At 35.2% G+C, this 15,256-nt stretch overlaps 1 protein-coding gene across 8 annotated transcripts in view; it reads left to right on the top strand.

The window, feature by feature from the left end:
• Positions 1-15,256, top strand: part of EXOC6B (exocyst complex component 6B) — a 618,440-nt gene that overhangs the window by 313,548 nt on the left and 289,636 nt on the right. For all 8 annotated transcript variants that reach the window (XM_086700860.1, XM_025932555.2, XM_086700857.1 and 5 more), the window contains 3 exons: positions 4,283-4,366; positions 4,760-4,806; positions 6,086-6,206. In XM_086700860.1, the coding sequence (XP_086556986.1) occupies positions 4,283-4,366; positions 4,760-4,806; positions 6,086-6,206 (252 nt within the window). The remainder of the gene's footprint in view (positions 1-4,282; positions 4,367-4,759; positions 4,807-6,085; positions 6,207-15,256) is intronic.

Here is a 15,256-nt window from a genome sequence, read left to right on the forward strand (position 1 = left end):
GAACATAATTGTTTGTAGTATGAGAACTGAAATAAGGAAGTAGAGTTTTGCCTTGTTTGACCTCAGCCGGGAACATGTGCGTTGGGCGCAGCTCAAATTTTTCAACACTCTGTGCTCATCTGTGAATGACTATGAAAGCAGCATGAGTATTGATTTTGAGGCTACAAGTAAATTTTGGCAAGTAGGCACATTTGCAAATATGGAATTCATGAATAAGAATCGAGTATATATCCCTGCTCTTATGTTTCCTCTCTCATTAAATGACACCACCATCAGACCAGTTACCCAGGTTAGAAACCTCATGTTAGCTTTCTTTCTTTTCTATCCTTTACCACCAACATCCAATCAACCATCGGCTTTTACTCCTAAATATAAGTCAGGTTCAGACTGATCTTTTTGTATCTGATTTTCTCTGTTTTCATTCTACTTAGTACATGACAACGTACAAATATCTGAAGTTCTTACGGTCTCTGGAGTTCAAGTCCAAATATCTTAACATAATTTACAAAGCCCTCTAACCTTATTTCTTGTCCTCCCTCTCTCTTACACTGTGAAGGTACTGCCATGAAGAACTTTTTTCAATTCATGGGATGTGTAATGCCATTTTTTTCCCTTGAACCTCTGTGTCTCTATGAGGAATATTTTTTCCTTTATATTTACCTGTCTTATTCTCACTCATTTGTCAATTATGAATATAAATGGCATTTTTTTTTTCTGGGAAGCTTTCTCTGACATTCCTCCCATCCACACCACACACACACACGCACACACACACATCAATCTAACCCAGAGGATTCTATGGTGTTTTTTTGTTTTTTTAATTGCTAGTTTTCCACCATAGACTATAAATTCAGTGATGATGGGGACCATTCTTTATTGCATGTCAAGCACTTTATATACATTAAGTGACTTGATTTTCCGTGATGTTATATGTATTAATTAATTAATCATTACAAAGCCTTTGGGCCACTGTAATAGTAATGACAGAAAATGAAAACAAACTAAAGCAACTTTTCACTTGGATACTATTTTATATCTATTTGCTCTATACCTTCACTAGCTTTTGAGTTTTTTTTTTTAATAAATATTAATGATTAGATGAGTTTGAAGCTGAAGTGGCTAACTTGATCTATTTGTGGAAAGACAGGCAGTCAGCTGGACTGGTCAGACATCTACTTCTGAAATTCCACCTGTAAGCATTGAGTTGACAAAATTGGCAGAGGAAATAGAATAATCAGAGGTGAATTTATTTAGCTGCCACCAGGGAAAATCTAATTTTTGTAAAGGGAGAAGCCAGAATTATTAGATAAATTGGTCTTTCCTTATGTTTTTATTTTATTGAATGAATATTTGAAAGGCAAAACTGTATCTAGTTAAGAATTAAGTATAGGTCTATGATAGGTTTTCATCTTGCTTATTTTCTACCATTTACAACAAATAATTAAATTATTATACAATGGTCTAATTTGAGAGAAGACTTTCCCTAAATTCTCAGCTAAGTGTACCTTGGCTCCAAAGCATGTTGAATGTGTAACATCACGCAAGAATAATAAAGGGCCTTTAGGGCTGTTAACTTTAAAATGAAAAGCCCTTCAGTGTGTACAGAATGTAATTGACATTTAATAATACCACTATGCTGTGAAATGGTGGCAAGTGGGGAATAACTTTAACAAACCAATGTGCAGTTTCCACTTCTTATTTCTTAAATAGAATCATTTGCTACCTCATTAACTTATGGATTTAGAAATAAGAAAGCCTTGAAATAGCTGCCTTAGTGTTTGATTTCATTTTATGGCAGGAAAAACGCAGGTGTGTATGGTTATAATCACTTTAGCATTTAAAAACTTTTGTTTTTAAGCTACACCAGGGGTCAACAAACTGTGGGCCAGATCCACCCTGCTGCTTGTTTCTTTGTGACCTGTGACCGAAAAACAGCTTTTACACTTTCAGATGGTTGGTAAAAAGTAAAAAGAATATTTCATGGCAGATGAAAATTTTATGAAATTCTTATTTCTGTTTCCACAAATAACGTTTTATTGGAATTTGGCCACACGCATTTATGTACCATCTATGGCTGCTTTTGCATTTCAAACAGCATTTCAACTAGTCTCTTGACTAGTTGCAAGAGAGACTGTATGTCTCATCAAGCCTAAAATGTTTACTATCCTGCCCTTTAGAGGACGTGTTTGCCAACCCCTGAGCTTACACTGTTGAATTAGTATGATTTAACACCTTAAATCAACTTCTCCTATTTAAGGACCTAGCAAAGAAGTCATGTCCAATAAAATTCTTCAGACTTTTGGGAAGGTGAAGGAAACTGAACTTAGGGATTGCATAGAGTTTATACTTTCTCCCATGGGCAAGGCTTTCATCTTCATCATTGATTTCATTGTTCTTTTTCAAAACATAAGCACTTGCATAGTGGTGATTATTTGTCAGATGCTGTTCTAAAAGCTTTCTGATTCATCTGGATCCTCGTGACTATGATGAGGGTGACCTCTCTACAAGTGAGAACACCATAGCACATCTATGAGTGAAAGTTAAATAGCTAAATGGTGGAAGTTAAATTAGTGAAAGTTCTGCAGCTGGTTGTACAGCTAGAAAGGAGCAGACTCATGATTTGAAAGAAGTCCTCTGGTTCTCAAATCAGTGCTCTTAACCACTGTGCGTGCCGTCTCTCCATTTCTACTCTTATTTATTTAGAAAAGTCTTGGATTAAGAGTAGAATTTAGTAATGGGGGGGGGGGGCATGATGCTTTAAAAGCTTTGAGTTATATTGGTTTCCTAGGCTGCTGTAACAAAGTACCACACATTGGGTAGCCTACACAATAGAAATTTATTCCGACCCAGTTTTGGAGACTAGAAGTCCAAAATCAAGTGTCAGAAGGCCGTCCTCCCTCTGAGACAGTGAGTGGGAGACTTGTCTCTCCCTAGCTTCTGCTGGTGGCCATCCATCCATCCATCCATCCTTGGCTTGCAGCTGCATTGCTCCAATTTCTACCTGTGTCACCACATGATGTTCTCCCTGTGTGTCTGTGTCTTTTCTGCCCACCCCCCCCCCTTTTTTTTCGTTTATTTATTTTGAGAGAGAGCACACATGAACCAGGGAGGGGCAGAGAGAGAGAGAGAGAGACAATCCCAAGCAGGTTCTGTGCTATAAACACTGTGACATGGGGTTTGATCTACTGTGATACCATGACCTGAGCCAAAACTAACAGTTGGATGCTTAACCCATTGAGCTACCCAGGAGCCCTTTTCTTTTAAGGACACCAGTTATATCAGATTAAGGGTCACCCTACTCTAGTACAACTGCATCTCAATTAAAACAATTTTTTTTGATGTTTATTCATTTTTGAGAGAGAGAGAGAGAGAGAGAGAGAGAGAGACAGACTGAATGTGAGTGGAGGAGGGGCAGAGAGAGAGGGAGACACAGAATCTGAAGCAGGCTCCAGGCTCTGAGCTGTCAGCACAGAGCCCGACGTGGGGCTTGAACCCATAAGCTGTGAGATCATGAACTGAGCCGAAGTCGGACACTCACCGACTCAACCGACTGAGCCACCCAGGCTTCCCTAAATGCATCTTAATTTAAATACATCTGCAGTTACCCTATTTCTAAATAAAGTCCTATTGTGACATCCCAGGAAGGACATAAATTTTGAAAGGATGCTGTTCAACCCAGTTATGGAGCTCATGAACCAGCTCTTGCTCTCTAGAGCACCTTTCATTTTAAGAAACTGTGTATCAAGAATTTCTAGGGGTTTGTTTCTTCTTTTTTGCTGTTAATCCTGTACTTGATTCTATTCTAGCTCGGAAGGCTGATTTACTATTCTTTGCTCCTGCCTTTTTCCTGCCTTGCTCTGGCCCTTTGCTCATGATTCATTTGAGACTGGTTTTCATTCTGAACATTTTTCTTCTGGAATGTTCTGTGAGGTTTTTAAGGCCCATTTTCTCAACTGCTTTTAGGAGAATGTTGGTTTGTCTTCATGCTTGTGAATTTATGGTAGTTGATTCAGCAACCAGCTTTGGTGTGTTGGTGGTTGAGTTCTGGTAGTGTCCTCTTAAGAATCTTTTGTATCCATTCTTATGGGATTTGTAAGTAAGGTTCAATAAATGGTAATCGTTCTTTTTATTTTTTCTATGATTATTATCACTGTTAAAATAGCAGATTTTTGAGAAATGTGGGGTTGCCTCAATTCCAAACCTGAGAGTTTCTCTTTTCCCACGAAATACTAGAATAATTGGTCAAATCGTGTCAACCCGTTTCCTTTTGTTTATTTTACAGGGTGCCCGTGAAACCTTTGAGAACTACTACCGAAAACAGAGGCGAAAACAGGCCCGTTTGGTGCTCCAGCCTCCATCTAACATGGTAGGATCTCCAACTTAACTTTTCTCTCTTTTTCACTTTTCTTCTCTGGCATCTTGTCATTATTTTGCATATATGCTGGGGTTTTTTTGTTTTTTGTTTTTGTTTTTTTTTTAAACTGTCACTCTGAGATCATTTTTGGTGGATGTGACTTACAGTAAGAAAATAGCAACTAACATCTATTGATTGCTATGTGTCAGGCATCATTTTAAGTACTGGATATAAATTATCTAATTTCATCCTCCTTATACCTCTATCATGTAGGGAGGGTACTATTGTTATATTTACCTTAGAGTCTTGGGAACTGAGCCCTAAGAAAAGAAGTAACTGATTTTAACTTTGTCTTAAGGTATCAAAAGAGAAACAATAACTTTTTTCTTCTTTGCTTTGTTGCAGCATGAAACTTTAGATGGCTACAGGAAGTATTTTAATCAAATTGTAGGGTAGGTATATGTATGTGTGTGTATTTAAATGTATACACTTTCAATACCTAGACTCATGAGACTTGGAAAGATAATTTTTCCTTGGGAAATTATTTTTCTTTTTTTCTTTTAAATTTTTGAGATTTATTGTTGACTTTCTGATAATTTCAAAGGAATGTCTAATTGGTTTCAGCATTATATTGTTGAAGAGTAGTTTTTAAGGATGAAAGAAGAAAACTTTTGAATTGTAATTTTATTATATTTGATGTTTTGTTTCTCCATTCTCCGTACGGGGGAACCAAATAATCAGCAAAAGTTGGCAGACTTTTTCTAAAAGGGCCAGATAGTAAAGTATTTTAGGCTTCGCAGGCCATACGGTTTCCGTCACAACTATTCAGCTCTGTTGTTGCAGTGGGAAAGCAGCTATAGACAGTATATAAATGAGTGAGCGTGGCTGTGTTCCAATAAAACAATATTTATAAAAATAGGCAGTGGGCCAGATTCGTCCCACGGGCTATATAGTTTGCCACCATCATCTAGAGTATACATACTAGGATGGAATTGCATTTCCCAAATAAACACCATATAGACAGCTTATTCTAATTATGAAAGAATGACTTTGCAGTTAAAAGAAAGGGAAATGACTTGAATTGTTCTATGAAATTTCTTTTTATTTCAAATTGAGATTTCTTTAAATGTAATTGATAGTTTTGATTAAAATATATCATAAAAATCCCTTATTTAAATAATTATTTTTTTTAGTAGGAACATTTAGCCAAGGTAACTGAACATACATTTTAAATGTATAACAATAAAGCTACAGCAGAGTGTTAAAAAATAAGTTTGCATTTTTTTTTTTTTTTTTTTTTTTTTTACCTTAAGAAGGAAGTCCACATAAAGGGAATTATTTTGGTATTTTGTATGTTGAGCTCTTAAAAAATGTGTATTGCAGCTTTCACTGTCTGTTTAAAATTGGTTAGCTTTTTAAAAATGTCTTAATGGCCTGGTGTTTTTAATATAGTGAAATTAGCTTCCCTTACCTGTAAACATTTTCTTCCCTTTTACATGGCTGACTAATATGGTTAACATTTAATAGAAATGTACCTCCGATTTCTATAAGGTGGCTGGACAAAATTCCATGTCCAAGAAACATGATTTTGTTCATGACACCAGGTAGCTTTCTTTAAGAAAAAAAATGACTATTAACTTCAGATTTGATGGCAGCTCTTGTTTGCCAGACCCTGGAGATAGTCAAACTGTAATTTCTGACAGTTGTACTTTCTTTTTTCCTCAATCTTAGCTTTTTTGTGGTTGAAGATCACATTTTACATACAACCCAGGGCTTAGTAAACCGAGCCTACATTGATGAACTCTGGGAAATGGCACTTTCAAAAACCATCGCGGCACTCCGCACCCACTCGGTATGTAAAAAGCCCGTGAGAAGTTCTCACTTATTGCTGATTACCTGTATAGTAGTCAATATTGTACTGCTTTAAAATCATTTACGTATTGCGTGGAATCACCTACCCGGAGCTATCTCTTTCAAAGACACATGGAAGTAGCCACTTCAAATTGCCACATTCTCTAACACGGAGCCCACTTTTGTGGATGCTCTGTGCAGGAAGAAAAAACAAAAAACAGCTGACATGTATTGGAATCCTCTCTCTGTGTCAGGCATTGTTATGTGTACTTTATATGTAGTTCATAAGGTAGTTATCATTATTATGTTTACCTTATAGTCTGGGAACTGACCCTCAGACAGGTTAAGTAACCAGCCTAGTGTTATGCAGTAAGTGGTAGAGCTTGGATTCAAATCCAGACAAGTGACTATATTCTCAGCCACTACTCAGTGTTGCCTGCTATAAGGCCATTAATATTGATGTGGCGTTCACAGTTTTATTCTTATTTTTTGAAAAAAATGTTTACAACATATCAATGTTAGTAAGTACGAGTTCCCATGATTTTGATATATTTTATCAAAGCATGAATTTTAAATATTTTTTTTAAGTTTATTTATTTATTTTGAGAAAGAGAGAACATGAGCAGGGGAAGAGCAGAGAGAGAGGGAGACAGAGGATCTGAAGTGGGCTTTGTACTGACAGCAGAGAGCCTGATGCAGGGCTCAAACCCATGAACTGTGAGATCATAACCTGAGCTGAAGTCAGATACTTAACCAACAGAGCCACCCAGGTGCCTCTCAGAAAGTTATATTTTAATTGCCGGGGGGGGGGGGTCCCAATAAATAAATAAGAATATCAGATCATCATAATACAGTTAAATTACAGTTAAATACAGTTGAGTACAATTGAGACAGTGATAGATTAGGACAACACAGTGCCTGCTTTTGGTTAGTTGATCAGAAGTGGCATTCTTTATGCAGAGGAGTCATTATGTATGCAAAGATCAATTAAAGAGAATTCTAGGTATAAGGCATGGTAGTACAAGGGCTTTGGGTGTACTTTTCTATCTGAACTGTTCGAGGAATGATAGTGAGGACTTAATAATAGAAGATAATTTAGCATTTAGAGTATTTCAGTAAGTGGCTTTGATATCCATATAGTGCCAGCTAGAAACAAGATATCCACGACCCGCCAGCTTTCTTATCTCTTCATCAGCAAGTGTTCCAGAGTAAATACCATGTGTAAAATCTGTCATCGAAGGGATTGTAGCTGTTTTTGGGAACTGAAAAATGTTCAGAGTGGGTAGAACATAGAATGTAGAAAGTTAGCCAAGTGTGGTATGAAGTATAAAGAAAAAAGTAGATAGGTGTCATATTATCTAAGACCTATTTGATGCTTAAAGCACTGGGTTGAATGGAGTGTATGTGTTCATTGTGGGGGTAGGATAAATTGGAATGAGAAGGTCAATTTGGCTAAATTATGGACGAGGGATGAGAATAACGTGGGTAGAACAATTAGTAGGCTAGTCTAGTATTCAGGCAAGAGGTGATGATAGCTGAAACAAGGGGTAAGAGTATATGGAGAGATGTGGATTAATTGGAGAGATTTTTAGGAGGTAAGATTAACTGTATTTTTTGGTGGATTAGATATAAAAGGTAAGTTAAAAGCATATCAAGGTAATGCTTAGGTTTATGGTTTCTTTCCCTGTGATGGTTTGAACATTTGGATATGATTACTTTGCCTTTGTGGCATCCAAGTAATAAGGTATAGGGGTTTGTTTAGTATATGTTTAGTATAGGAGTTTAGAATCTGAGGGGCATCTGGGTGGCTCAGTTGGTTAAGCGCCCAACTCTTTGATTTCAGCTCAGGTCATCATCTCATGGTTTGTGAGCCTGAGCCCCGCGTTAGGCTCTGTGCTGGCAGCCTGGAGCCTCCTTGGGATTCTCTCTCTCACTCTGTCTCTGACACCCCCCTACTTGCTCTCTCTGTGTCTCTCAAAATAAATAAATAAATATGAATTTGAAGTCAAAGAAGGTATGTCACTGAATGCATTGTAAAGATTTTCTCCTTTTATTTTTATTTACGGTTTCTTTTTTGGTATTTAGAAATGTTAAATGTTTGCCTGTTTATATATCTATCTTATTTTAAAATTTCCCTCATCGTTCATAAGTGGCATAGGACTTTATCTGACATTTTTACCATTTTATCTTTTTGTCATAATAAGGTTTGGCAAATTTAAACATACTTTTTAAAAGTTTCTGCCTATTCTGAGACTAAAAAAAGTCTCATAACTATGTTATGGCTTGAGTTTTACACATTTTTGTATATACTACCACTTGTTATTTATTTTTATTTAAGTAATGGTTATGGATTTCATTTTATTGTTTTGCAACAGTGTATCTGTTGTCCTAAGATAATTTTTTTTAATGTCTTATCTTCTCCCTTAGCATGGTGTGTCGTTATATGTAAATGTTAACTTACAAAGTAATGTTTATTCTAAGAAAATATGATTATCGATAGTAACAAATTTTGGTCATGATCCTTGGCATGATTATTATTAGCTTTCTAATATGTAAATTTAAAGATTCTTTTTCTGGGTGCTTGAGTGGCTTAGTCAGTTAAGCATCTGCTCAGGTCATGATCTCATGGTTTGTGGATTCGAGCCCTACATTGGACTGTGCACTGATAATGTGGAGCCTGCTTGGGATTCTCTGTCTCCCTCTCTCTCTAAAAAATCAATCAATCAATCAATAAATAAATAAACATTAAAAAATGAGTATCTTAAAAAAATATTCTTGTGTATGAAAATATAATATACAATATATATTTTAAACAAAAACAAGCTGTGTTTTTCACTTAATGTCTCATCAATCTATATTAATTTTAACATATACTTGCGTAATATTCCATTGTACATATGTATCTTTTTTAGCTCTTATAAACATTACAGTGAATATTTTTATAAAAATATTGATTTTTTTTAATGTTTATTTATGTATTTTGAGAGACAGAGAGATAGAGAGCGAGCAGGGGAGGGGCAGAGAGAGAGGGAGACACAGAATCCCAAGCAGGCTCTGCACTGTCAGTGCAAAGCCCAATGCGGGGCTGAGACCCACAAACCATGAGATCATGACCTGAGCTGAAACTGAGTTGGACACTTAACCAACTTCTATAAAAATATTTTTTATATTTCTTATGTTATATAATAAATAAAATATATTATAATATATTAAAATATATTATAAAATATAAAATATAAAAATATAAAATATATTTCTTATATTTTTTATATTTTAATAAATTCTTAGATGTGAAATTAGTGAGTTAAAGGATCTGTACATTTCTTAACCTCTGGATACATATTGCTAATTTGCTTTGCTAAAATATTGTACCATTTAGCACCACTCTGACTATCATCTTTTAGAATGCCAACTTTCCTATTCTGTTTACTGCACAGAAAGTTATATTTAAAAACAAAAAATCATTCCTAATCTAATATGTCAGAAATTATATCTTAATTTAACATGTTTTTCTTTGATTAATACCGGTATTGAAAAATTTTTCAGATATTTTCTCTCTCAAAAATAATAAACATTAAAAAAAAGGTCGGGGGGTGCCTGGGTGGCTCAGTAGGTTGAATCAGTTGAGTGTCCAACTTCGGCTCAGGTCATGATCTCATAGCTCTTGGGTTTGAGCCTTGCATTAGGCTCTGTGCTGGCAACTCTGAGCCTGAAGCCTGCTTTGGATTCTGTGTCTCCCTCTCACTCTGACCCTCCCCTGCTTGCTCTCTGTCTCTCTGTCAAAAATAATAAACATTAAAAAATTTTTTTTAAACTCTCTTCAGATGTTTTTAGTTATTTATATATCTTCTTAAAAATTTCCTGTTCATATGCATTGCATTTATATTTTAATAGCTTTATAATATTTTATTATGTATTATTTCTTTAAAATATGGATGCTAACCTTTAATCTGAATGTTAATCTCTAGTCTGATATATAGGTCGCAAATTTTTTTTTTTTTTAGTTTTATGTGTCTCTAACTTTGCTTTTCTTTTCCAAGGCATTATAGAAATTTAAATTTTTGTGTAAATATATTGATTTTTAACTTTATAATTTGTCTTCCTTATTCGAAAGAATATTTAATTATTTGTTTATATTTGATCTTGGTATTTCTGTAGCTACTTTTTAAATATACGCATCACAAACAAATAAAAGTTTATTTTAATATAGAGTGTGAAGTTGGATTTTATCTTTAATTATTTTTTAAAACTACACATCACTTCCAGTAACATTACAATAACATTATCATGTTAATCTTTTACTTTATTCAGCACAGATTGCCATAATCAAATGCCATAGACTGGTACCTTACACAACAGACATGTATTTTTTCACAGTTCTGGAGGCTGGAAGTCTGAGATCAGGATGCCAGCATGCTTCTGGTTGGGTTCTGGTGAGAACTCTTGCTGATTTGCAGATGGCTGTGTTCTCATCACGTCCTCACATGGCCTTTCCTCACATGGCATCCTACTGTCGCGTACTTCTTTTCTAAGGACACTGATCCCATCAGATCAGGACCTTTCCTCATTTAACCTTAATTATCTAAGTTTTATTTCCAGATATAGCTACACTGGGGGTTATGGCCTTAACATATGAATTTTGTGGGGACATAATTGTTCCTTAATATCCTTCTCTTCCCAACATATTTCGGAGGCTACTTTTATCATATAATAATATATTTTATAGGGGTGCCTGGGTGGCTCAGTCAGTTAAGCATTCAACTCTTGATTTCAGCTCAGGTCATGATCTCATGGTTCAGGAGATGGAATCCTGAGTCAGGCTCTGTGCTGACAGCAGGGAGCCTGCTTGGGATTGTCTTCCTCCCTCTCTCTCTCTGCCCCTCCCCTGCTCCTGTTCTCTCCCTGCCCCCCCAACCCATGTCAAAATAAATAAATAAACTTAAAAAATAATAGATTTTATAAATACTAAGATCTTTTGCTAGGCTCTATGATTCCCCACCCCCCTTTCCTCTCTGTCTTGAACCAATGTAACATTTTTTTGATTATTATATTTGACATAGTATGGTTTAATTTCATATAGGACATGTACATTCTCTAAAATCCTCTTTTTAGGACATGCTAACTATTTATGTTCTCATTCTTCCAGATTAATTTGATAATCAGTTTGTCACATCCCTTTTACCACTTACAATATCCTCCCTCCCCCAAATTGAACTATAGTGTTATTATGCAGTGAATCTGTAAATTAAAATGGAATTTTTTTTTCAGTATTTGGTGTTTTTCACCAGGAATATATATATTTTTCTTAATTATTTGCCTTCATGTATTTTGGAAAGGTATTTTATATGCTTTCCATAAGTCCTATTTTTGGTATTTTATGTTTTTTTTTCAAGGTAATGTTTTTAGGAAAGTTTTTTGCCCCCAATCATATTTATTAACTAATATTACTGTATTCTAGGGAGAAGAGTCCTTGATTTTGTTTGTTTATTTTATATTTGTCCATGTCAATGATTTTACCAATTCGGTTATTTTCCTGGGAAAAGCTTTTTCTTTTAGAAAACTTAGATTCCTTGCAAGCAATTTCTTTTTTGTAAAGCAGGGGTTCTTAACTTTTTCTCTGTGACTGATACATTTGAGATGTGACGGATCTACACCACTCAGCAGGGAACTGCCCTCTCTTCTTCATGCAGTCGTATTTGGTATCATTAAGAGGAGGACACTTTCCAAGCATACTGTTTGAAATGTGTATCTCTGGAGAACATTAATCTTAATGGAGTCTTTCTTTGTAGATATGCTGTATATTCTTTTGAATGGAAGAACAAATAACAAAATACCTGTTTTCTTTCCAGTAGATCAGCATCAATCTGTAGAGGCAGAAAGTAGATTAGTGGTTGCTTTGGGCTGGGAGTAGCTAGGAGGATAATTTAAATGACATAGGTTTTCTTTTTGAGATGAAAAAATGTTTTAAAATTGACTGTGATTATGTTTGCACATGTCTGTGAATATACAAAAACTAAAAACCATTAAATTATATACTTCAAATAGGTGAGTTGTATGGTATAGGGATTAGATCTCAACAAGGCTATTAAAACATATAAAACATTAATTAAAACATAGCACCTCTGCATCACATACATTTACAGTCATTTTATTTATTATGAGACAGAGTAGTTGACGCCACTGATGTTAATTCTATTTATAGTATTATATTACCCAGCAAAGCAAACTAGAATAAGAACAACCGAAACATCAAATCTCAAAAAGAAACACTATATCTAACTGATTATGCTACTTGTTTATCAAAAATCTATATATCTTTCTAACTATATCTATATCTATATCTATAGATATCTATAGATATATCTATATCTCTATAGATATATCTATAGATATCTATATATATCTTTCTAACTTTCTGTGTCATATTTCAAACTACTCTTCTTCTGATTCAATTATTAGTCAATACATAAATTGGAAACATTTTGAAAGATACGATATTTCAGGTATTAATATGTGTAGTATTCTCAATGCTGATTTCAAAACATGATAGAGATCTGACCCGATCCATCTCACTTGGAATTCAAATTTAGCAATATATTAGAAAATTATATGCTAATACAACGGAGAGTTTGTATCAGGAATGGTTCCACATCAGATGATCTGCTAATATAGTTGTTAATAATATAAACAGATCATCTGATAATACCGAAAAGGTATTTTTTAAGATTCAAAATTATGGAACAATGTAATTAATTCCATGTGGCAAAAACCTCATGTTTCGTAGATATTATATATAGTGAACATTTCAGTTTGTTATGGTAGGTGGACAAGGGTTGTACTGGGATAGTGTTTTTTTGTTTTTTGTTTTTTAGTTTATTCATTTTGAGAGAGAGGGAGTGAGAGACAGAGAATCCCAACCAGTCTCCATGCTGTCAGCCCAGGGCCTGATTTTTAAAAAGTGTAGTAAGGAGGAAAAGGAAGCACACAAGCCAGAGATAAACGTTGCTTTCTTAGGAATCTCTGATTATCTGAATACAGAAATTTAATTCATAGATTAAACAGGTAAAACTATCATTTTGTAATCAAGAAGACAAAGTCAAATATATATCCCCAAATATGGAGCAAATAAAGAGATGGAAGATATGAAAGGAAAGTTAAGAAACATGATGGATAGCTGATGCTCATTTTTTTTTTTAAATTTTTTTTAACGTTTATTTATTTTTGAGATAGAGAGAGACAGAGCATGAACGGGGGAGGAGCAGAGAGAGAGGGAGACACAGAATCGGAACCAGGCTCCAGGCTCTGGGCCATCAGCCCAGAGCCCGATGCGGGGCTCGAACTCACGGACTGTGAGATCGTGACCTGAGCTGAAGTCGGACGCTTAACCGACTGAGCCACCCAGGCGCCCCTGATGCTCATTTTTTATCGTATCTAACTGAGATTTAGAAAGGAAGGATAGACACAAAGGAGAGGACTTTAATAATTAAATAATTAAAAGAAGGAAATTTCCAGATTCCCATAGTTGAAAGGCTGTATTGAGTATCAAGCAGGGTAAATGAAGGCAGACACTTCTTTCACATCAGAAATGCTGAATTTTAGTTTGAGGCCAAACGAAAGGCATTTTCAAACATGAGGATTCAGAGTTTATGCTTTACCTCTCCTGTTTTATTGGTATTGTACAAAAAAATGAAAAATCCAAAATACAAGATGGAATAGGATTAAAATAAAATGTGTGCAAAAAAATGAGTAAAACTCATAGATAAATCTAAATAGCTATTTGATTATTTGTAAAGTTTAATGCTATTAAGAATCCATATGGGGGGCGCCTGGGTGGCACGGTTGGTTAAGCGTCCGACTTCAGCCAGGTCACGATCTCGCGGTCCGGGAGTTCGAGCCCCGCATCAGGCTCTGGGCTGATGGCTCAGAGCCTGGAGCCTGTTTCCGATTCTGTGTCTCCCTCTCTCTCTCTGCCCCTCCCCCGTTCATGCTCTGTCTCTCTCTATCCCAAAAATAAATAAACGTTGAAAAAAAAAATTTAAAGAATCCATATGGAAGGAGAGAGACTTAATGTTTAAAAAGTTTTTTAATGAAAACTCTAGATTATTTCATATAAACAGCGGGAAGAAAGTATATAACTTATTAATAACCACTGTAAGAAAATTAAAAAGAACTAGATCCAATGAAAAACATGGAATAAAAAAGAAGCAATCATTGTAAATGGGAAACTTAAGATGGAGTAGGTTTATGGGGAACCTGGGTGGCTCAGTCAGTTAAGCGTCCGACTTAAGCTTAGGTCGTGATCTTGCGGTTCGTGAGTTTGGGCCCCGTGTCAGGCTCTGTGCTGACAGGTGAGCCTGGAGCCTGCTTCGGATTTTGTGTCTCCCTCTGTCTCTACTCCTTGTCTGCTCCACTCTGTTTGTCTCTCTCAAAAATAAATAAACATTAAAATTTTTTTAAAAAAAAGATGGAGTAGGTTCAGATACGTCAGCAATCAAAGGAAATGTCAAAGAATTAGGAAGTTTTATAGTCTGGTTACTGAGACATACTCATGCATTATGGTGAGTATGAAAAAAAGTGAAAATAAGGTAAGAGGAGCAGAAATGGCAATATTCTCGAAGGCAAATAGAATTGAATTTGAAGACCATTAAATGGGAAAGGAAAGGAATATTTTGTACTATTCTAGTTTTAACTCACCAAAAAGAGAATAGCCTTTTTATAGAGGACAAGCAAGCATCAATATGTATAGAACAAAAACTGTTAGTAATAAGAGAAATTGATGAACTGTACCGTTATGGGTGAATTCAGTATGCCTCTTTCAGGAATTGAGAGTTCAGACAGGAAGTAACCAAATTGTAATTAAGAGAATTTGAATATCAAAATTACTGAACTTTCACATAGTAACATGTATACATCTTTGAATCGTGCGCACATAACTTACCTTCCATGTCATTTCAGTTTTCAGTTTTACTGATAAGAGATTATGTATGGACCTTATTTGTAACTTTTATTTTCCTCTTTATTTAGGTTTGTTTTCTCTTTGTATTCCTTGTG

Source organism: Puma concolor, chromosome A3 (assembly GCF_028749965.1).
Source record: "Puma concolor isolate L17-30 chromosome A3, mPumCon1.1.hap2, whole genome shotgun sequence".
NCBI classification, from domain to species: domain Eukaryota; kingdom Metazoa; phylum Chordata; class Mammalia; order Carnivora; family Felidae; genus Puma; species Puma concolor.